This window comes from Petromyzon marinus, chromosome 25, assembly GCF_048934315.1.
Source record: "Petromyzon marinus isolate PM22_M1 ecotype Great Lakes invasive population chromosome 25, UKy_Petmar_22M1.pri1.0, whole genome shotgun sequence".
In the NCBI taxonomy this organism is placed as follows: Eukaryota; Metazoa; Chordata; class Hyperoartia; order Petromyzontiformes; family Petromyzontidae; genus Petromyzon; species Petromyzon marinus.
The window spans coordinates 6,926,906-6,952,361 of record NC_133691.1 but is presented as its reverse complement, the minus strand read 5'-3'; the positions used below and the strand labels follow the sequence as shown (position 1 = coordinate 6,952,361).

The 25,456-nt window shown below is 47.1% G+C and overlaps 1 protein-coding gene across 1 annotated transcript in view; it reads right to left on the bottom strand.

Annotated features, from left to right (window-relative positions):
• The window catches only part of LOC116945893 (A disintegrin and metalloproteinase with thrombospondin motifs 18-like), a 108,354-nt gene that overhangs the window by 66,184 nt on the left and 16,714 nt on the right, over positions 1–25,456 (bottom strand). Inside the window, exons 4-6 of the mRNA XM_076069668.1 lie at positions 18,470–18,719; positions 6,579–6,835; positions 5,681–5,764 (exon numbers count right to left, since the gene is read on the bottom strand). Of these exons, the coding sequence (XP_075925783.1) occupies positions 5,681–5,764; positions 6,579–6,835; positions 18,470–18,719 (591 nt within the window). The remainder of the gene's footprint in view (positions 1–5,680; positions 5,765–6,578; positions 6,836–18,469; positions 18,720–25,456) is intronic.

The following is a 25,456-nucleotide window of genomic DNA, read 5'->3' as shown; positions in this document are numbered from 1 at the left end:
TAAAAATAAAAATAATAACAGAATAAAATTCTCACGACGTTTCGGCCACAACACAAGTAGCCTTCCTCAGGTGAAGAAACAGGACTGTCCGGAAGACAGCGCTTCAGTGAACCCTGCCAAGCATGGACAGCGTCTTTTAAGCTGTGGGAGGAACAGAGCGCCTTGACAAAGGAGTTAACATATAAATTAGCATGTAACTGGGGGATTAGCATGATGTTGGTGTGAGGGATTAGCACCACGGAGAGCGACGAACTATGTTCAGACGGACGAGGGGATGGGGGAGAGGAGTTTACATATAAATTAGCATGTAACTGGGGGACTAGCATAGTGTTGGTGTGAAGGATTCGCAGCAATTTACATATCAACAGTAAATTAGCATGTAACTGGGGGATTAGCATGATGTTAGTATAAGGGATTAACACCACGGAGAACGACGAGCTTGTGTTCAGACGGAACATAGATGGACTCATCCGTCTGAACACAAGCTCGTCGTCGTTCTCCGTGGTGTTAATCCCTCATACTAACATCCTGCTAATCCCCCAGTTACATGCTAATGTACTGTTGATATGTAAACTGCTGCTAATCCCGCACACCAACATTAAGTTAGTCCCGCAGTTACATGCTAATTAATATGTAAACGCCTCTCCCCCCTTCCCTCGTCCATCTGAACATAGCTCGTCGCTCTCCGTGGTGCTAATCCCTCACACCAACATCATGCTGATCCCCCAGTTGCATGCTAATTTATATGTTAACTTCTTTGTCAAGGCGCTCTGTTCCTCCCACACAGCTTAAAAGACGCTGTCAAGCTTGGCAGGGTTCACTCAAGCGCTGTCTTCCAGACAGTCCTGTTTCTTCACCTGAGGAAGGCTACTTGTGTTGTGGCCGAAACGTCGTGAGAATTTTATTTTGTTATTATTATTATTTTATTCCCATTCTACGTGACTTTACTGCCACACTTCTCCAGTCCAGGCTGCATGTACACATTTCTAATACTATTGTTTGTTTTTATTTGCCCAAGAACGCCCGAGTAAATCTTAGTACTCAGCCCGTATTAAAAATCTAAATTCTGATTCTGATTATTCTGATTTTAATTCTGTGTATCAGTCCTCGGTGGATTATCGAATCGCAGGATACTTAGAGATGGTGACCACTTGGGAAAGCCTTCATCCAGCAAGACTGATGCTGACTCATGATTTATGTTACACTGGTCAAATCACAAATCACATTAAAATATACATTCTGATAAATATACTTTTTTTTAAATCGATATCAGATCATCAATTTACGTCGTATCTCAGTGGAGCTGTGCAGCATAAATCCCTTTCAGATTATTTGAACACGCATGCCATATGTATATATATAACGTAATCCTGAACGCAACGGTGCTCAACACAAAGAAATTGCAACCTTTCAAAATATGATGCTGCAGGCATACAACGAGAGGAGGTTACTGTGCAGCGATCAGTCACATGCGCCGGATTTACATTCCGAGAGTGAATTCAATTATCTGCCCAATTAACGATGCAGATGTTGCCAGCAGTGAATGGGTGCGTGCGTGAGTAAGTGCGTGAGTGAGTGCGTGCGTGCGCTCTCTAGAAAATTGAGTCACGCGTGTTAAATCTGCAGCCATCGACGGGTAATGTAATGGTTAAGACAAGCAACCAGAAAATTGCTTCAATAAGGTACAGCTGCGCACCAACAGCGTACGTTCTTGACCGACGCATAGTCATCATTCTTCCATATAAATAGCACGAGCGCACACAAGACAAAGACCCCGCTCCCCTATCCCTCCCCCGTGAAGCCATGGCAGACTGGAGGGGCAAGTGCTGTTAGCGAGCACCGATGAAGGCCAGCACGGCACACGAGGGGGTGGGTGGCCAGCACCACGCCTGATCGTCTTTGTCTCCACAGTGGCCATGTTTACTGCACACCGCACCAGGTAACCCATTTGAGACCGAGTCGACCAAGGGGAGGCCCAGGACCGGTTCAGATATTCGTCACTGGTGTTGGCCGTGAGCGGGATTCGAACTCGGGTCCTCGGGTTCACAGCACAACAGCACGCTAACCGCTACACTCACATCAGCAACCCCCATGCAGCTGTATGGTTTCTCAGTGAGAATCTACTAATGCCAGAAGTGGACATCTGGTGGTGTGGCTATGTCTTCCTGTCTTTGTCTCTCCATGTTCATGCACTGCACCTGGCAACTCCATTCAGGCTAAGCTGACCTTGAGGAGTCGTCCAGGACAGGTTCAGATTTCACTTTCGACGGATGGTATCCGTGCCCAGGATTCGAACCGAGGTTGCCGGTTTCAAAAAGCAGTTGCACGAACCACCCATGGCACTCTTGCCCACACGCAGCAGCTGCCGCCCATCAACTAGGTAGTGGTGGTGAAGTCATCTCACGCAGACAAAGAACCCTCCCCTGTATACTGAGTTAAGTGCTGTAAGTGAGCACCTGTTAAGGCCAATACTACACACGAGGGAGTGGGTGGCCAGAACCACACCAGGCCACCTTTGTGTACCCAATGCTGATTTTCACGACACCGCATTTGCTACTCTTTGCCAACCGTCTATTTATGCAAAGAACGGGAAGTTCCCACAGTGTTCGGAAAGCAGTCCCCTAGTTTTGTTCATGTAGCATTTTATTGAGGGACTGTTATCTCGGTGTGTTCTGGGACTGTCTATGTTGTTGTTGTTGTTGTTTTTGCTACTTTGCCCAATGGTGATAAATCGGACTTATATGATGTACGCGTTTATTAATTATTCATATTGAGTGACTTGCTTACCATTTTTTCCTCAAATTTTGCACTCCTATCGCGTTTTTTTGTAAAAAAAAAAGAAATTAGCCGTTGTAACATCCTGACCCGCCCACACTGGACTTCTGTGCAAAAGAGCTTTACCGCCCAGCGGATTCCTCCCTCAGTCTAAATAAAGATTCTGATTCAACAACGGCCGCCGCGAATGCGCTTTGCGCATTCTTTTTGCGAGCGCGCTGATCCGTTTCCACAAACTAAAATGTCGCTTCGCCCTCTCGTCCGTGCGACCCTATTGCCCCCAGACACGTTTGTTTCCCTTCCCGCCCGCACTCCCCGACAACGAAGCCTCCGGAGCCGTAATGTGCGGTTTTTTTTTATTTATTTATGAAATCCAGACTGCGATCAGCGACTATCAACATGTGAGCACGTGACTGCGTTCTCCTGGCTGGCGCGAGCCACGGCCGCTGTTGTAGACACCAAGGCAATCGCGATGTCGTTCCATTTCTATGCGAAGAAAATGGGAGGGTGTTGTGTGTGCGATGGTTTTTTTTTTGTGTGTTTCTCACACATTTGCAAGGCTAAGCGCGATTGGTTCGTCTGATTTTGACTTTCACAACGTTCGTATTAAAATAAAGCATTGTGTTTCTGGAAGGTAGAGATGATACCTAAAATGTTACTGGTACTTGCAATATGCTTGCACACTCATAAAGGCAAAGATCCCCCGTATAGCCTTGTCAGAACTTTTGGGGCAAGTGCTATTAGCGAGCACCTATGAAGGCTGGCACGGCACACGAGGGGGTGGGTGGCCAGCACCACGCCCGGCCGCCTTTGTCTCCCCAGTGACGATTGTTTACACACCGCACCAGGTACTCATTTGAGGCTGAGTCTACCTAGGGGGGGGCCCAGGACCGGTTCAGATAATTGTCACTGGTGTTGGCCGTGAGTGGGAATTGAACCAGCATCGCCGGGTTCATAGAGCAGCGCGCTAACCGCTACACTACAGCTCCCCACACAGGTGCACACACACACACACACACGCGTTACGGTCGTATTCAGGTGGGAATTATATTCAAATTAATTTTAAGAAAATTTAGAGCCGATTTCTATCTTGAACCAATTACCTGCACATATTAAATCGTGGTATATAGTCTAATCAGAGTCTACATAAGTGAATCATTATGAAGATGGTGTAAAATGAATCAGTGCGTAATGGTGTAATGGTCGTTATAACATTATTACGCCATGCTATACTTTGCCAAATACACCCCTGGAATCAATCAAACGAGACCGACGCTGTGGGAGGCAGGGTGACAGTGGTTGACCAACATCAAGACTGGCCCCTGCCATATGAATGCGTTCTTTCCTTCACTGGCTCAGGAGCGCAGAGAGTGGCCAAGCGCCATCTGCCAGCGAGACATCTGCACTACGAACCTGGCAACCCGAGTTCGATTCCCGGGCAAGGTCGACGTACGCGTTGATCCGCGTGGTGAGGTTTGGTCAAACGACCGCCGTGACCGACATGGATGTGCAGGAGGCATTCATTCAGCAGTGGACTGATGAAGGGCTAGACATTACATAACCGATGCTGGGTCACCCATTCACAACATTTTATTGACCAGCCTGGTGAAGCGAGGTCACGCAGTCCATTATGACTGACACAGCATGGGAGGAGGGGAGGTCTTTCATCTAACAGTGGATAGAGTGTCGGAATCGATTCATACTACCATCACCATTATTATTCGTGCACGCGCTGCGTTTGTACGTGCGGTGCCGTGTGTACCTGCGTGCACAGCGAGCGAGCGAGCGGCGGTAGCAGCAGCCAGCTGACTGAAGCGGCTATCTCTCCCCCCAAACAACGTGCCGGCAGGAATTTGTTTTCATTCTAATTCTCCCGCACCCCTCCCTCCCCCCCAACATTGTCGGCGCAAACAAAAAAAAAGACGCGCGCTCAAAGGCGCATGCCCCGACTGCTCGGCCACCGCAACCCCCTAATCCGACTCGTCGGCGCTGCGGTAATAATTGGTTCCGTCTTCGGCGAATTAAATTGCACGTCGCACGCAACGCGCTACTCCGTGGCGATGCTCCAGCTCGGGAGTGGAAGTTCAGACAAGTCACCCGCCCCGTGTACATTCGCGAAACTTCTAAATAAAGCGCGCGCTCAACTGTGAGGTTGCTCGGCGGGAGGGCGCGGGGAGTTGGTGGATGGAGGGGTGGGGGGGGGCAAGGGGTGGGGTGGGTGGTGGTGGTGGTGGTGGTTTTGGAGGGATCAGTGGTGGTTCGAGCTTTGATTCGATGCCAGATCTGTACGTGCAGTAATAACGCGTCTCTTGAAGTTGGTGGCCCCTGGCCTGGCTTTGGCTGGAGTTGTGTTAATGTCCCATTAAAGCGCCCAGGTCATGCCTGAGTAGAATGGCGCTGCTGCTGTTCCACGTGCACTCTCGCGCACAAGCAGTGGGCGAGCGACGATGCGACGATGATGATGACGATGACGATGATGACGACGACGATGACGGCGACGATGCGCCGCTCATACGAAGAGTAAAAATAAACCTTGGAGGCTTAGACTCGAAGGCGTAAATTCCGCCTTTGATTTACGGACAAGGAGATTGCGATTGAACGAATTAAGCAGAGAACGTAAATAGCCGAGGGTGATGGATGACAGACAGACAGACCAACAAGCACATACAGGCGGACAAGAGACACAGCCGTTGTATGTTAAAGTCAGCATCCACTATGGATGATTCAGATTTGGATTCCTCCAGTCTAAATAAAGATTGTGATGTTACAAACATACTGCCCAAAACGCAAGCCATTATTAAATTCAGTCGCAAACCCAAATTGTGACCACTCGTTAAATCGCTAAAGGGGCGGATTCGTGAGTCACACGATGTGTTCGTGTCGCTGATGGCACGGTCCACCATACCTGATCTTCCTCCAGTAGAATGAGCCCCACCACCACCATGTTGATCTTGCTACCGATCGTGCCATCCTTGAACAGCGTAGACACCTGCCAGACACGCACGCACACGCGCGCGGGACAGGTGGCAATGTCAATGCAGCATCTTCATGCAACTACTACGTGTTTTCTTTGTTTGTGGTCGTGCCGTCCAGCCCTCTGACGTGTTCTCCTTCAGGAATACCTCCTGAAGAAGCCTCTTACACGTGAAGTGAAACGTCGGACATTATTTCGAGCAACTTTCGGTATAACCCGAATGCACATCAGAGAGCTATGGTACAAGTTATATTGTGTGCACTGACATTATAAAGGTTAGTGGCGGTAATTTCACATTAATAGGCTAGGAGGCAGCCTATCCATAGACAAACACCACCAGCTGATGGTGATGTTTGATGCATAATGATAATTTATGGACGAAGATGATGATGATGAGCGGTATGTGGATGCTGATAATGATGGATGAATAGTGATGATAATGATCATTTGAGTTGGGCCCCAACTGATATATAATTTCCCTTTGAGGGAGGTACAATTAAAGGGAACCAATCTGCATTAGTTTGAAACAGAAACACATTACCCCGGGGAACCAATGTCCACGCAAACTAACTAACATGGCAAGCGGTGGCAGTGATCGGGGCCAACACCAACCTGAGCGAACCCACGGTGGGACCGACAACTCAACGCACGAGAGAACGAGCTGCGCAACTCAACGACCGACCGAACAAAGTTAACTCAACGGACGAAACAAAGGAACAACAGAAACCCACAACCCCCCCACCCCCCAAAAAAAAAAGAATGACCCACTGAACGGACAACGATCGACCAACCGATCGAGCGGCCAAAACTCCGGTAAGCTGGCGCGCACCATGTTGAGCACGGTGAGGATGTAGGTGGTGACGTTGTCGGCCGTGTGCCGCTGCAGCATCCGCTTGTCGGCCACCACCAGGGTCTCCACCGTGAGCTCCTTGCCGCCGCCGCCGCTGCGTGCCGGGGAGCGCCGACTCCTCGCCCCGCGGCGCTGGCGCCCGGCCGCCGCCGCCGCCGCCGCGGTGGTGGGGCGAGGGTACTCGTCCGGACGGACGCGGAACGCGGGGTCGAGGGAAGGAGACATGGAGGGCGAGGCTGCAACACAGGCACACGAGACAGGGCTGGCCGTCGGGCCGAGCAGTAGCGGTGGAGGTTACCGGCCCAATCGGCCACTCACCGCCCCTTCACCACCACCCCCCACCCCCCCGCCCCCTGCACCTCCGATTAGCATGGTTGGCTACGTACGGTGCGAAAGAAGATCAACAAACGTAACCCGCTTCCAATGTGTAAGCTCCACGTATAAACTCCCCCGTGAGATGATAGGCGAGATATTAGGTAGCAGGTCGAGATGATTTAACGAGACGAAAGGAATGTGGTCAACATGTTAGAGGTGTAGTCAGATGTAGTGAAATGAGAGAGATGTGGAAAAGCGGCAGAGATGGAGTGAGATTGGGGAAGACCAGTGCAGACAAGATAGAGGTGAGCGAGATAGATTCGCCGTTTTATGCGAATTAACTGGTTATGTTTATTATTATTTGAATCCGAGCTAATATTTTGTCATTCCCTACTTTGGGGTCCCCTTCGCTGCATGGAGTCCTGAGGTTTTTGCTTCATGCGTTTCATGTCCATCGCCACCACTGTAGCCATGGATGGAGTCCAGTAAAAGACTCCGGTGAAAATTCCACATTCTCGTGCTGGCGCCAGTCTCTCCACTGAAAGGCCACTGCTGACAAAGTGGTCTTCTTTCGGCATGAAATATGCATCAATTCAGCGACTGAAATCGATTCCTGCAAACGTGCTAAACGCATCAAATCGTGTGCGTGAAATATGATTCAAGATTTATGCAAATATTATTTAAATCTTACATTCAAAGCTAATGCTGCTGACAAAATTATTGAACAAATGAGCAAAACATTGAGGATTGTTACAAACAGGGTGGTAAAAATCAGACAAATAAAAATAATCAAATTTGAATTACAACATTGAATTGTGGCTCCCAAATCGTAAATAAATGCTGAATGAGTTGACACACACAAAGTACGTATTGTATTGACCTGAACAGATGATAGTACAATTTGACTTTTAAATAAAATTCAACTCGTGACCTATACATGAGTCAAATGTTCTACCACAATTGCCAACCCAGTCTGATGGGATTAGAATACTCCATCTCGTGTCAGGGATTTAACACAAACCACTGTTTTACAAATAATGATGATGACTTTTATATGTCTGGGTCAGAAAGTCCTAATAACGTGATTTAAGAAGTAATTTTATCTCTTTTTATGGAGGCCATTCTATGACATGACAGGATGTTTTGCTAACGAGAGGAGATCTATGAGGACATTTCTTCACTTCATTACACATTGCCTTGCTTAATAACACGCATTTACAAAGCAAAAAATAATTTTGATTTTCTAAACATAACATTTCGCAATTCGGGGAAAACGAACAGCAGAGATGTTTCTGAAATGGATATTAAAGAAGACAAACAGGAATGGGGAGGGGGGGTGGAAAGGATATGAAGAGATGGCAGCACAGACAAATTATCATGAGTAATACCATGCAGACATCTCATCCAATTTCCTGCATTAGTTTAGGAAGCGATCACAATAATGTTGTACATTCACACATACATATAATGGGGAGTCATTTTGACATGAGCACATCTATAAATGGTGACATGTGTATTTGACTGTATTTCTGAAAACAATTACACTCAACATCATCATCATCATCATCCACGAACTATCCACTCCTGGATGAAGGTCTCCCCATTCCGTCGCCACCTCTCAAGGTCCTGCGATGTAACAATCCATGCGACCGCACGCACACGATCCACTTATATTGATACATCTCCGTGGCGTCAAATCCCCTTGAGCACTTGTCCCCTATTTTGGCTGTCAATCTGCCATTAGCCTTGACCCACTGGCCACCATCCCTGCCAATGACGTGTCCTGCCCAAGCCCCACTCACTCTTCTCAACGGTAAAGAAAAAAAATACGTCTGTACGTACGTACAGTATGCTGAACTTCATTCGCTCATCGGATGATGTCTCTAATTCCGGATGTTCTCCGATCCATGCGGTCCCTTCTTCTGGCTCTCGAATTTAATCAGGAGCATGCACCTCTTCTTTGCTGCGTTGCAGCACGCTTTATACTTTATTCCATTCTATCCGTCAATTACACTAATGCACCCTATGGTGAATTGGACTCAAGAACTAACCATCGCAAAATGTTCTCTTTTCAAATGGTTTCAAGTTATACCACTGTGGATCGAAAGAGTTCAGAGCTCATTGATTCACATGCACTGCACAACTGTGTACACGCAGGCGCGCGCACACACAGACCCTGCATAATTATATAAACAACAAAAAATATATGTTCGGCTCTCAGTATGCATTCACGAGGGGCATGAAAGGTAGGACGAACGTATTCATTACATACGTCGCCGAACGCATGCCTGTTGCCGGGAAGGCGTGAGTGAAAAGGCGCCGTGTCCACACTCTCGGCAAGTGTTGATGGGAGTGTCCCCCGAAAATTATTTTTCTAAAATGTATTTGCACGGAATTATGCGCTTACATTGCAAAAATGCGCCGACGCCATATATGCACAGTGTTCACCAGGTGCACGCTGCACCGGCGAGTGGGGTTTCCAACATGTTGCAAAGAGACAGCTGCAAGTGTGTTGCATTCAAAATGCATATTTCATATGGGCGCATTTATTATTAAAACAAAATATTTTTTCACATATATTTCGCATATGCAAATGTGCACCTGCAAATGCCTGAGTTCACACGGATATTCCGCTATGCCGTATTTATTAAAAAATGTGCACCTAAGCATCAAGTAATTATAAGGGAGTTCAGTTCAAACAATGGGCAAGTTTTTTTTTTACTTGACTTTCTGACCTTTTGACATGAGGATACACGATGCTCTGGCTTTTCAGACAATGTTTTGATAAAAAAAAATATCAGAGAATATGCTGCAGTGTAACGGTGAGCACATTGCAAGGTCGCAGCTGGAACAATGGTGCAAGATTCATAAATGCCACCTCCATCCCCTCCCCCCTTTGTCCACCCAGCCAGGTCCCATGTGGTGGTGGGGTAAAGTGTGGGTACTCCCACCATTTCTGAGACACACCTGGCCAGCGTGAAAGAGGAGGCGAAATACCCTACAGTGGCGGTCCTTCTGCTAGCAGTGCTATCAGCGAGCAAACGCTCACAATACAATTGACGTTCAACATATCGTGCACGTGGTAGATTGTTTACAATGATTGTTGGGCAACTTTTGAACGGATACTTCCCCCTGTGTCCTCCCCAGGCTTCCTTTGCAAGGGACATATGTTGTCTAAAAAAAGCCGATTGAAATAAAGAATAAATACACTTGCAACGAAAACAACAACAACATCTACGACACCACTAGTTATAAAACTTTCCAACCGCCAATGCCAGCATCTGCATGTATATCCCATATGTCGCCTGTGACTCACAACCGACAACGCGAGACAAAGACAAAGATCCCCCGTGTAGCCTTAACACACTATTGGGGCAAGTGCTGTTAGCGAGCACCGATGAAGGCCGGCACGGCACACGAGGGGGTGGGTGGGCCAGCACCACGCCCGGCCACCTTTGTCTCCCCAATTGCGATGTTCACACACCACTAACAGGTACATATTTGGGGCTGAGTCGACCTAGGGAAGTCCCAGGGCCGGTTCAGATAATCGTCACTGGCATTGGACGCCGTGAGCGGGAATCGACCTCTGTTTCGCAGGGTTCGTTAGCGCGGCGCGCAAAACCGCTACACGACCGGACAGACGCACACACACAGACACATTGACACACGGCTTGTTTTCTTCGGTTGTGGGGTGTCAGAACGACCCCGCTACGGCCTTTCCGCTGACCAGCTGCTCGGAGCTACTGCAGCTTCCCGTGTCAGCTCACGCCGGCCACACGGTGAGAGCTACGTGGCGGTGGTGTGGGCGGTGGTGTGATAGCCGCACAGATTATATTTTCGCGAAGCGTGGTGGGGGGGGGGGGGGGGCTGCTTTTAATAACAATTAAGTATGCGGCTCATGGGCTCGTCTACCGGCACAATAAATACCCAGCAGTGTTTTCTCGCCATTCATCTTAGCAGCGGCTCGAACACTAAACCGCTAAGTAAGGGAACACGTGCATAACGGGATTCGTGACACCGGGGGGGGGTGGGGGGGTGGTTGTTTCGTGGCGGAACGGAAAATGCTTGGCCGTGTGACCACGGACGAGTTCGTTGAGTGGCGACGTGAGCAGTCGGTTTTGCCCGCCGAACAATTGCGACGTTTTAAGTTGGGTGAGAAGGGGCTGCCACCCCCAACCTTTCTACCGCGCCGACTTTGAGTGGCACGGAAAGCGGCACTAAATACGCTTTTCGTTTTCGCCGGCAGGCGGTCAAGCGAACCGATGGAATTGAGTGCCAAACTTTGCCACAAGGTGTGTGTTGTGCAAGTTTGTGCCCGTGTGGGCAGTATAGGAATGCCACTTCTGGAGGTACAAAATCACTGAGACATTTCGTCGGAAGAAGAATGCCTCCTCACCATACCGAAATAGGCGAGAACAACAGCTGCGAACGCATCGTTATTAAAATGGCACAACCGACAAAAAACAGGACAAGGGGATGGTCCTGGGAAAACCAGGACAGGTCGTAACCCTCGTCGTGACCAAAAGTCAATTGGTTATTTACAGGGGTAGGATGTCAGCCACCTAAGTTTGACTCCTAGCCAGGGACGCATCGGTGACCACTGACCGCTGAAGCAGCCCTGGGTCTCCGCTTGAATTACTCATCGACAAACGAGTACCTGATGGAATTTGAAAAACGAGAACTGGGAATACAAAGACGGCCAGGCTTGGAGCACGTCACGTTACCAACGTGTGCTCTCTGCAAGTTGTATGGGGCGTTCACAAATAGCACTCTCTCCTGGAGTATGTGAAGCTAAGGACTGATATATTGCCGTAAGAGGTCAGGGTAGTACCACACATCCAGCATAATGTAGGACACACCAGCAGTGCACCCAGATTTAACAAAAAACAGGGGCCAAATCACAAAATTGATTGCATATGACTGAAGTTGTTTGTGATTAAACGTACACAATTAAATGCAAATGAAGAAGGCCTGCCCCCTCCACTCCCATGAACTTGCTAGCTCATGCGGGTGGAGGTAGCTATTGACAAAAAGGCTGCACGTTTTTATGCACGCAGACACCGTAGCTCTACGTCGTATAAACCAGGGGTCGGCAATGAAAATAACAAGATGGGCCATTTTTATCGAATTCTGTAAAGAAAAACTCAACATTTCAATAGCGCAATCAGAGCCTGATTAAGGCACGGGACTTCAGGGGCCTCCGCCAACTGGAGGGCCTCCAGAGATGAAGTGAAAAGTTATTTCATTTGTGAATAGTGAATTTAATTTGTTGTCAGCCTTGTAAAAAAACGACATTTTATTCTTCTTTAACTTTGTTTTCCTTTTGAAGATATTACTGGGGGCCTCACAGTACCTGTAGCCCAGGGGCCTACAAAATCTTAATCCGGCCCTGAGCGCTATGCACGGTTGGTGAATACGCGACGGTGGTCCTTAGCAAGTAACGCCACGAAGAAGCAGTCCTTAAAGAGGCACGCGCGCGTGCGGCTCCGGAGCCGCACGGTTGCCGACCCCTGGTGTATACCGTAACAGTTGATCTCACCTCGTGCATAGACGTTGCTCTAATGCCTAACACTTCCCATGTCTTCGTAGGGGAGTCAGACCAGGTGACATGCGTGCCGCTGCAGGTGTGTGTGGAAGCCCACGTGACCTGCGCGTACATCCTGCCATGGGGACGTGAAATCTCCAGCAGAGCAGCTACTGGAGACGAGAGCGCCAATCCCCGCGCATGGCGACCGTGCACGACGATCTTGGCTTGACATGTACATTCCACATTCCTATGGATGGGGCCGGTTTCCCCATAGGACCACTGAACTTACCGCTCAGTTGACCATGACAAGTCGTTATGTTTTAAAGCTGTCCTGGCGCATACGAACATCACATGCACAGCATATGCATATACATACACAACTCATGTATCTAACATGCACACATACATGTGTGTATTGAATGTGGGGATCGGTAATGTTGCGGTTAGCATGCTTAGCGACGAACCCAGCAACCCGAGTTGGCCAACACCAGTGATGATCTCATCTGAACTGCTCCTGGGCCTCCCCTAGGTCAACTCGGCCTCAACTGAGTACCTGATGTAATGTACAAACATCGCCACTCGGGAGACAAAGGCGGCCGGGCGTGTTACTGGCCACCCACTCCCCTCGCGAGCCGTGACAGCCTTGGTAACTGCTCGCCAACGGCGCTTGGCACCAAAAGTCTGTTGAGGCTATTCAGGGGGATCTTTGACTTCGCATTGAACGGGATGTCATGATGACCGGCGGGCCGATCGATGGTCGGTTGCAGGCCCTCCGCCGAGCTCAATCTACTCCTCGTGTAAAGTCGTCGCATTCTCGGGGAGCCGGGGGGCAAAGACTCGCGAATGAAGCGCAAGCTGTGGGTCGATGCGATCTCTGGCACGGATCCATCCAGTCACCCCCCCCCCCCCCCAAAGCAGGGCTTTCCCCCTATGCGTAGGGCACGAGAACACCCTTGTCAACAGTGCAGCGCATCGATTTGCTTTGACTTGCAACCGATACATTCATATTCTTGGTTCTTTCGGAAAAAAGTCACGTAGAAGGGAAACAATAAAATAATTAAAAAATATCGTTTTATATATTTGTATTTTTATTATTTTATTGTTTCCCGTCTACGTGACTTTACCGAAAGAACCAAGAATATGAATCAATGCAGTCACGAAAGCTTTAAATCAAAATTCGATACATTCTAAGTAACCAATGTCTTGTGTTCGAGCACATGGGAGTACGCTGAGATTGGCCATCTCTTTGGCAGGCAGAGGGCCGAGTTTCGTACGTTCATGCAATAACACGCGTAGTCGTAATTTTCACACTGCCAACGACATCGTTCTCTACGCACCGTGAGCTAAACGAATTGCCACGCTTCCCCGCCTTGCCTCGCCATCCTACGGGTTTTCCCCAAACGTCTCACTCCTGCGCGTGATCTGATGTCACTGCCCCATCTCCGCGGTGTTTGTCCCGATCGATATTTACATTTTGGGGCGGGCCACGTGGTGGTCGCTTTTATGCCAAAGTTTCTGTAACTGACCCTCGATCACCCGACGAGATATTATTTGCGTGTGCTGATGTATTGATCACATTCTGACCAATTAAGCTCCTCACCAGCGCCTTGAGACTTTTATTTTGGCCAGAAGGTGATAGATACACTGGAACGTATAAATTACGTTTGTGAACGTGACGATCGTGTGCGGTGCTGGAGCGTTAATGACAGGGATATTGCCATGAAAAAAACTAACACCACGTGGCCCTACCAAATGTTTTTTTTATATTACATTGGCGCCGAGATTTTAAGTGTTAAGTCCTCTCGGCCCAGGTCATAATACTGCTAATCCATCACCAGCCTCGAGATCTTCAGCCGCCGTCCTTTATAGCGCTGTGCCCTGCGAAAGCTCACTTGACTTTTCTCGTGAGTCAAGAAGACGTTTCTGATTTGTGTTCGTTCCCTGATCCACGTGCTTCTCCTCTTTCTAAGTGTGCACCCTGCTTCTTCGCACACTTTTCATCCTATTAAATCTTCTCTGGCAGTGTGGGTCTGGCTGATATAAACATCGTAGCTGGTGGTACGCCCTGCCTGAAATCATTCTTCTTCTCTGCCTGAATAGTATTATTTTTCAGGCAGACCAGCGAGTTACTCTTCAGTTTAACACGTAGGCTTTCGCGACCAATATCATCCATAAGATATTTTTGGGGGGTTAGATCGCGTAAATATATAAATGTGTCGTTAAAACCCGCCACCACCCGACACAGCTAACTAGTAAGGGTTGTCACGTAAGCAGAACATGCCAATTCGTCACTAGTACAGCACACCGGTGTGTTGGAGAGCCAAGCCACAACAATTACAATGTGAGTGCGACGTTTCAGTGAATGCTAAAACCAAATCAAATAACACAAGCATTGAAACTGCGCAAGTAATTAAAACGATCAAAATACCGTACATTGCGGGAGTAACTGATAAACTAGCCAGATGTTTGGAAAAACAAAACATCCGAGTCAGATTTGGCACGGTACATAAAAAACAGAAATTAATATCTGGTACAAAAGATGTATTACCGAAGCTATCAACAGAAGGTGTGTACAGGATTAAATACACGTGTGGTAAATGTTATGTTGGGCAAACCGGACGAATGATCAGCACGAGACTAAAAGAACATCAGAGAAATATTAAATTCTCCCAAATTCAACTGTCAGCAGTAGCAGAACACGCGTGCCAACTAGGACACTCAAAACTAGCTACTACTGGCCAAGACTAATTAGCTAATCTATGGAAATTGAAAGAAATAAAAATAACTTTACCCGTTCGGATAGCTACCACCTTAGTGCTGCGTGGAAGCGAATCATCAAATAATACATTATTTAAATGCGTGCCTACAAAGGGCAGTGTACTTCAATAGGGATTACCGTTGGTACGGCTATTTCAATACACACAATAGACAGGAAGGACAAGTTCAAAGACTTGCATAATGCATCATGTACGTTGCCACAGTAACACCCCCCTCCCCCCACGTGGTGCAAGAGCGCAGAAGTGTGGTCACCACATCTACGCCTCCTCTATATAAGGAATGAAACAGGAGGACTTCTCCACAAATCTGGCTGTCGCCTGATGAAGCTAGTTGTAATTACTGGCGAAACGTCGTACTCAGATTGTAAATGTTATGGCTTGGCTCTCCAACACACCGGTGTTGCTGTACTAGTAACGAATTGGCCACGTTCTGTTTACGTGACAACCCTTACTAGTTGGCTGTGTCGGGTGGTGGCGGGTTTTAACGACACATCTATATATTTACGCGATCTAACCCAAAAAAAACCTCAATTATAGAGTTACTTTTCATTATTGAGTTAAACTTTCCCAGAAGTGACCCCGTTTTCCCTCTGTGTTGCATCATTGCGATCCCCATCTGCCTTTAGCAATTACCATGTATTTACACCTGTTACGTTGTGTTTTCACATCAATAGTTTTAATGGCACAATGTCCTGAACTTAACGGCAGCAGAAATAACCAAGAGAGAAAAGTTATCCGAAACACATGTGAACATTTCTCCATTTAAGTAAGTATTTATTTCGTCATGCATGTCACTTTCACTCAACATTCTGTTAAAGGCTGTATGGGGGAATCTCTGTCTTTGGTGTGTGTGTGTGTGTTTGTATATACAATGGTATGTAGTATGTGCACATGGTCTATATGGATCTAATTTTAAAAAAATGTTAGCCCTTTGTCAATTCATTGTTGCATGGAGGCCTCTGTACACTTCATAAGTCAGAGGGATTTTCAATAGTAATAATAATACGTCACCACGCTGGCGATCGTCCACTGGTAAAGTGGCGGGGGGGGGGGGCGGGGGGGTCTCAGGACTAGTTGATGTTAACCATGGCCAGGAATTCCAACTCAGGTCACCGAATTCCAAGACCGGTTCACTCACCACTGCGCCACCACTCCCTCGTGTCCTGCCGTGTATTTGTAGAGATTTGTGGGCGACGTGTACACAAGAGGCGGAGGTGGCTTAACGGAGGATTTCATCCAGCAGTGGATTGACCACAGCTGATGATGATGATGATGAACTGCTTGTCGTGTTTAGTCTATCGTCCTTCCCCCGCACCTCCGGTTATACCAAAGTTTTGCTACGTACGGTGCGACAGAAGTTTAACATGACGATTATGACGTGTGACACAGACCGCCTTTTCATTGCACTTGTTTTTCCTACAGCTCTTTCAGTTGCCTGCGAATGCGATGGCCCTGGCTTCCAGAGCTGTTCTCGTTGCACCACCGTCAGCAGAAAAAGGCTGTCAGCGATCCATTACGTTGCGAACTTTCCCATTGCAGGGAAGAGCTCGCGATTTTAAATGAAAGCCAAATGTATGAAACAAATAAATCATTTATGGACATATGCTTGCAGCAGATAAAACACAATTAAGTGGGTGTGCTGCGCTCTTTACGTCTTAACGCATCACAAATAGTAACATCCAGCGCCGGTGTATTGTACATTGCTGCAGTGTTTTCATTAACCGCTCCCGCATGCATCGCATGGGGGCATGGCAACATAACACGCAATTTAAATGTACAGTAAAAGCAACGTGGTGGAATAAATAACACGACGTGAGAGTCGTGAATCATGACAACAGGCCACGTGACTCTCTCATGCGAGTGCACGAGCACTGTGGGTCCCCGGGTTACCCCCCCAACGTGTGTAGATATGACTAAGAGGGACCCCCCCCCCAACGTGTGTAGATATGACTAAGAGGGACCCCCCCCCAAGTGTGTAGATATGACTAAGAGGGACCCCCCCCCCAACGTGTGTAGATATGACTAAGAGGGACCCCCCCCCAACGTGTGTAGATATGACTAAGAGGGACCCCCCCCCCAACGTGTGTAGATATGACTAAGAGGGACCCCCCCCCAACGTGTGTAGATATGACTAAGAGGGACCCCCCCCCAACGTGTGTAGATATGGCTAAGAGGGACCCCCCCAACGTGTGTAGATATGACTAAGAGGGACCCCCCCCCCCAACGTGTGTAGATATGACTAAGAGGGACCCCCCCAACGTGTGTAGATATGACTAAGAGGGACCCCCCCCCACCCCAACGTGTATAAATATGGCTAAGAGGGACCCCCCCCCCCAACGTGTGTAGATATGACTACGCCGTGAACGTACAAACTCTGGGCTAAGTATCGGATCCGTAAACGGCATCGAGTTGACGTCATTAACGTTCGGGAGAACGTCGCTTATCCGTGACGACGTTGAGAGGGGGGAGGGGTGGAGAACTTCATCTGTTATTGGATCCTTAACACCTGTAGCTGCTCACCCCGAGATCTCAATGTCCTGATAGTGGCGTTGTCTTTGTACGGTTCGCCTGTTGCTGTCCTCTGGTCTAACACTGTTTGAGACTTGGCTCTATAGAAAGATGTCTCTGGTGTGAACCAATCCGTTTCCAAGAAATTTTATACACTACCAGAGCATAATAATAGGGTTTTATCCCCTTTTTTTCTGGCGTCATCTGGTCGAGCACCAATTGGGTCGAGGCTCAAAAGAAAGCCGTCCCTTGGTGTGGACCAATCAGTTTCAAGGACAATGCATATATTATCATAGTATGTTTTTAGTTTGCATTTTGACTGCAGGTATTGTGGTTAATGCAGACAGTTTTGTTGCCAGAAAAAAAGGAGAAAAAAACCCCTATTATTGCATTTTGGTACTGGCAAAGGAGGTCTAATGATGTAGATACTACCAGAGCATGTTTTCGGCTTGCATGTTCACCACATGGATATGTGGTTAATGCTGACATGATTCCTTACAAAAAGGTTTCTGTTCGGTGTCTTAACATCTCAATACAACTGTATTTTTGCCGGAAAGCTTGAAACCTTTTTCTTATATTTTGATGCTGGTATGGGAGGTCCCACAATGGATCCTGTCTGTAATCTACTAAGGGACCAACCGGGGAACCATTCGTGAGTACGATGTAAGATCCGCAGTGCCACTGCGTCCCTGCCTCTGCTCTTGGGGGGGGGGGGGGAAGGGGACGCGGTGGCTCTTACATACATTTCTTCCGTGCCTCCCCGCAGTAGTGCCGCTTGCGTCCATCCCCGCCGTCGTCGCCGCCGTCGCGAGGTCCTCCTCCTGCTCGTCGCCTCCCGGTCGCCGACATTCGCCGCTCGGCCGCCCGCCGGTAGAGGACGTGCGGAGGCGCGGCCGCCGCTGCCGCCGGCCGGCTGATGTTGTGCTTGCGGGCCAGGTGGTCGGGCAGCGGAGATATGAAATATTCCCCCGTCGATGTGCGTATCAATCCGGACTGCGAAAACAGGTCGATCGGGGGCGGGGTGGGGGGAAGGGTGTGGAGGTGGGTTCGGGGGGGGGGGGGGGACACTTCAGCGAGTGTCGTCATCGACATCGTTTGGTCGTCGTCGTGACGACATCCGCCGCCGTCGTCGTGGCGACGATCGCCGCCGTCGTCGTGGCGACGATCGCCGCCGTCGTCGTGGCGACGATCGCCGCCGTCGTCGTGGTGACGATCGCCGCCGTCGTCGTGGTGACGATCGCCGCCGTCGTTGTGACGACATCCGCCATCGTTGTGACGACATCCGCCACCGTCGTGGTGACGATCACCGCCGTCGTCGTCGCCATCGTCGCTACCGTCTTGACCGTCGTCGGTGCTGTCGCCGTCATCGTACTCAACGGATTTGTCAACAGAATATTCTGACGAGAATCGCTTTTATCCGTGCTGGCAGTAAAAAAAAAACAGTAGATGTTCAAACACCAAACAGAAACCTTTTTGCAAGGAATCATGTCTGCATGAACCACGCATGCTTCTGGTGAGCATGCAAACAAAAAAAACTGATCTTGACACCTGTTTAATTCATCATACAGGTGCTTCTGGGTTAGATCGCGTAAATATATAAATGTGTCGTTAAACCCACCACCACCCGACACAGCCAATTAGCAAGGTGGTGGTGGTTTTCACGACACATTTATATATTTACGCGATCTAACCCAAACAAATCTGTGTTATGGATGATATTGATCGCTAAAGCCTACGCGTTAAACCTGTTTTATTGTCAGAAAGGGTCAAATCTATTCTTATACTTTGATACTGGCAAAAGAGCTCCCATGTCAGACTATCTTGAATTGGCTTTGTCATTATCATCAACGTCATTACCATGACTATAATTATCAACATCGGTCACCAGCACCACTGTCATCGGTAATGCCCACCGCCGCCGTAACTGTAATTTTTGTTTCACCAATATCATTATATTCGTTGACAACAAACTGTCTTGTAGCAATTTGTCCAGAGAAAAACCAAAATCACACTATCACGAGGACACTGCGTCCTAACACTCATTCATTAAAGAGATAATGTTGCTAAATGGGAACTGTGAAGTAATTATCCCAAATAAATGTTGATATTGCTCCAGCAAACAATAAACAATGCTTGGAAATGCAATCATCTTCATAATCATAGCAGGCTAGCAGACGATGCAAGTGGTTTCATTAAGTGTGTATAGAAATTATCATAAAACAAATCACGTGATTAATTCCTTGACCCTTGGTAACTACAACAGTCGCATAGATAAATGTAAAGCAATTTGCCAATTATATTCCGATTTTGACCAACACCTTGAGCAAATTAACTCTTATCCACTTGTGTTTTTTTTTCCCCCCCAACTCGATTTACTTCATCCCACCTAGAATCGTAAATAAAACAACCCCAACCAGCACAGACCGTTTGCTCGAGCACACATTTCAAATGAATACCATTGCACACAACTTCATGAAATTTAGGGAGACATTCATCACGGTGTTGCTCATGCCCCCCCCCCCACCGCGCCCCTCCAATTTCACCATCAACAAGATCTGGGGTCCCAGCACTCCCCCTGCACCTCCAATAAGCACGGTTGGTTCCATACGGTGCGAATGAAGTTCAACACACTTACGTACATAATAACGCACAGAAGCACATTTGCATCACAGGGGGAAGTCGCTTTTCTTTTTTTTTGTTACACCCAGCCATAATCACTCACGATGTAATCAAAGCCACGTGTGGTTCCGTGGTAACATTGGCCAAGAATCACGCATTGCACATCCACAGCATAAATGCATTAACATTGTTGCTCCATGCTCTGGAAGAGGTTATAAAACTTACAACTGGGGCAAAGTCAATTCTCCACAACTGGAATTTCTCAGGATTGCAGTGAGACTTTTGGCCATCATGCTTTTATATATAACATGTATATATGTATATATACTGTATACAGATTATGTTGACATGTACCCCTGTGGGATGACTTCATTCTTGTTATATATCCTTATTTTTCTTCATCGCGTTTGCCTTTTTAAAATACAGCTGGCATACATTTCTGGGTTGAACTTTGCACTGATGCGTCAATTAAGTTGAGACATTTGTGGCTGAGGCTTGTGTTGGAACGTATATTAATCATTGTTAGTGGGCCATATATTTTGTCGGGGAAAAAAACAAGTCGTAAAAAAACATTGATACGATTCTGCAAAATCACCTGTCTGTATATATGTTACTTATGAATTTACAAAAGTGCTGAGCACGTTTTTACGGCATTAAGTGCAACTTTAAGTACTTTATGGATTTTTTTTTAACCTCGCTCTTTGCTGAGAAGCCCCATATTCATCTGAAGGCAACATTCTTTTGTACGAAACGGAATCTTTCCAACATATTTGTCTTTTTCCCCAATCGCATTCTAAGCTGTGTTATTGGCATCATGTCATGAGGCAAAACAAAATAAAACCTCGTCTTTGTTTTTATTTTCCCTGCGCTGATTTTCTCTGCACGTGCACCTTTCGCAAGCTCTGAAAGTAATCTCTGGTCATGTTGAAATTAACCAGGTTTACCCCAGAAGAGTCAATACATTAGTCAATACATTAATAATCTTTCGTGACACAGCAGGAGAACTGCTGACATCAGCAGCTCTCCTGCTGTGTTTGTTTCACCTGATCACGGTTGCTTGTGTTGCGATCGAAACGCCGTGATTCTATAAATTTTCTATATACGTGACTTCACCGAAAGAACCAAAGAGTACTCATTTAAATCTCAGGCTCAAAGTGAGTGGACGTCTACAGTAGCTGCCAGGCACACAGACACTTCACTATCAATCACCCCTGACTTGAATACTACCGTTAATGGGGCTGACAAAATCCTGATGCTCAACGGGGGGGGGAGAAAAAGCCCCGTCGATGATAATATCACGTTAGTCTGTCAATTTCGCTGTCAAATTCCTCACGTCATATTAACCGTAGATATGTGTATCTGGAGTAAATCCATTCATCTGCTTGGCACAACAATATAATTTGACCTGTCCCAGCTGGAATGGCCATACGACTCATCTGGATAAAGAGGCGTCAACGAAGCGAGGTTCATTTTTTCCAACGATAAATCCTCCGTTAACTCTAAAACAATTACTCCTGTACAAAGCACTTATTTGGTCTAAACTGGAATCCTGTTGCAATGTCTGTGGTGGAGCACACAGTTCCTACCTCGCTCGCTCAACAGCGGTGAGTTGCTTTCTCATCACTCATCTATAGCTATGACCATGACTATATGGTTCCCCTCATTGGCTATGCAACTCCGATTAGCACGGTTGGCTCAGTACGTACGGTGCGAAAGAAGTCCAACATACATGCATACATACACGACGTTCAGTAACAACCACACACCGAGTTCACCTACCACACTGCAGGTCACGACAATTCTACGTCGGCTTTATCCATCAGCAGTTGTGTCGCTAAAAATATGCGTCCCGTATAAATAATACGGCATCTTCCCAGGCTGGGTCTGTGGTGGCTGGATATTATACTTGGAGGTGAACCTGCTGCTGCTGATATTAACTGCATCACGAATCAGCAGTAGCAAAATTATTCTCTCATTGTCTGATAGATTATTTCCGTTATTCGCATTCACCTGCGGATTAACAGACGCCACCCAGGCGTGGTGCCAAGTCTTTCCGTTATCCGTGCTGATCCGTGGATTAAGAGGGACCGTCTCCAAGAACTCAGAATTCTTCCTAATTATGTTATTTTTTTATATGTATGGATAACAGGAGTGTCTTGGATGTGGTGGATAAGCCATCTCCTATTATACTTGTTTATACGCAGATGTCAGTGTAAATAACTGGGAGAAATTCAGCAAATTACAGGATCGGTTAATAGTTGCTAAGAAGCGCTGCTCTAAAATAAAGTCATGTAAAAGTGTCTTGCTCAGCGACGAACGAGAACCAGCCTAAACAAAAATGTCTCATGATGTCAAATCATCAGCCCGCCTACACGCTAGCAACTCTGTCTGAATGCTGATAATCTAATTATATAAATGTGTGTATATAGCACCAATAGAAGGGATGCCCTTTCAACAGATCAAGTCCTCAAAGTCAAACATAAACAAAACCCTGTGACATCATGACACGGTATCATAAAATACAGGATATGTATTTATCTTACAATTGATTTGTTTCAAAGATATTTACGTGGGAAAGATCTGCTGAGTTAAAAGATGAATGCATCTTTTAAAATACAACTTGTGCCCTACTCCCAGTGAAGAATGATGGATTTTTTTGCAACTAGCTTAAGAGAAAAAATACAGAGCTGACAGTGAAGTCTCCTAAAAATACAGGATGAATACATATTTCAGCATATTTAACTTTGTGTGTGTGTCTGCTGGGAGAGACTGTTGACACAACTAGATCTCATCTAGAATACTTCTACAGCAACTACTTTGATCTTTTTTTAGAATTGATCATTTAGGTAGGAATCATATGACAGGAACTCAGAAATTACTATATAGTATTATAATGCTCAAGATACATGCATCAAATAACATGTATTAGAATACCACATTTCCATTTGATATATTTACATAACGACATATTGTGTTTATCGCAATGTCAATCAAATATTTTGATTCGTGAATCCAATCACAAATCAAATGGTTTTGAGAATGTGTCTCAATCATAACGATAACAGAGCCCCTTATTATTTATCCAGGAACGCTCCAGTGAATCGAAGAACCATTTTACAGGAGTGTCCTGGATTGGGATGTTTTTTGCCAATTGCATTAACGATTGTAGGGCAAGTGGATGGAAACCAGAGTACATGGAGAAAACCCACGAACGCATACACGGGGATAACACTCCACACGTTTGGATTCAATAATCCACTGCTGTACTGCCATCTACCGAGCACCTCACAGCTCGACCTCACCATTTCACATTCCCTGTCAGTCTTCCATCCAATTCATCCCCATGCAACAAACGGCCCTTATTTGAAGATCTGGTGAGAGATTGGATGCATTCAGTGTGCTCCGGTTGTAGACAATGGCGGGCGAGGTTCATTGTTACATCTAAGATAAAGGCCACGCGCAAGACCGCTCTGCGTAAACGTGGCGCGCGCCGTAAGCCAGCGATCTGGTGTGGACGAGGGTTTGGTGGATCACGTGGTGTCTCCTTGAACAGGCATGCTTGGGTCAGTGCTCATCACTGTTGAAGGCCCTGAGCTGGCTGTAAGCATTATAGGTTACTATGGCCGGGACCAGTTCATCAATTTGGCTGTGAAAATACACGTGTTGTTGTTGTTGTTGTTGTTTTCAGGCCTGTAAACTTTCTACTGCCGAGCAAAGCCTGCCCCATGCTCTTCCGTTCCCTCCGGTGTCCCCACATGCTCCTGTCCGGTCATGGCCCACGAACTGGGACTTCATCTCGCCGCTGCAGTCTCCTCCGTTGTATCCCTCGGCTTCTCTTCCCTTCTACCGCAGTGTCCACTCCGAGATTGAATTTTGTGTCTCTCACCTCTCGCCAGTTATTCTCATGACGCATCCTGCCTGCCTCCCCCTAACCCACCCCACGTGCACTCAATTGATTTAGAGCTCTGCAACAGCGTGATCATCACTGGTGAGCCCTGTTGTTTTCCTCATTTCTACGTTCCGATCTTTTTCTTCCACTGTTCGTATATCAGGATGTTGAACCACCTTCAAAACTACTCGACATATTTGGCAATAACACCGCCTTTAAAATAAACATCTATAATCCGCGAAATTACGAGCAATGGCCTTTCTCCAGAGGACATTTTAAGGCATCGTAACTTTAGGGAAGTTGCTATTCCCTCATGTATTGAATTTTGCTGTTGTTCTTATTATTTGTTGCTTGTACACCACTGGCAACGGAGCATCACCAAATAGGAATACTGCATTTATAACCGCTGCATCGCGGTGGCTAGCGTCACGGTAACATCGCCACCGAAACCGCACAATTCCACCACCGCCAGCAACGATCCAGCATTAGCCCCAGTGGCGAAACTGTCAGAGGCAACGACGTGAAACGTCACAGCCGACGGGACGTGCGCGTGCACGGGGAAATTACCTCTTTGGTGCGTCAGCCAACTCGTGACACAACCCCATGCTGGCCTCAATAAAAGTTGCGAATATAAAGTACCGTACGGCTCGGACACCAACATGCAATGAAATAAACATTGTGTTGGCAATAATAACATTTATCCCTGTGGGGTCCCTTAACCATAATTTCTAGCATGTGCAAACAGGTTATTTATTTTGCTGGCAATATGAATGTTGTACTCGAGCAATAGATATATATGGTTGCAATAACGTTCCGATTTAAATGGCATCTGTAGCAACCTCAACGCGGTATTTTCTCGTCAACCTGAGCAATGTTTCAGCACAAATCGCTCCATGTTACCAATCAGATGACGGATTTTGCTCTCTGACCATCACTCACATATATAGCAATCACGCGCATGATATGCTTTTACAATATTCGTAAATTACAAATATTATTCCTGGAGTTAAGTAAGCACCGATAATTAAATGTATTGGGTGGAGTTGATGGTGCGGTGCTTAGCACCCTGCACTCGTCAGCCCAGTGATCCGAGTTAGATTCCCATACCATAGTCAACATCAGTGGTGGGTGATAGACGAACCATCGTGTGGCGTCCCCAGCCCGCGTTGACCAGCACGGTGAAGTTTGGTCAAACAACCTTCACGATTGACATAGTGTGGGA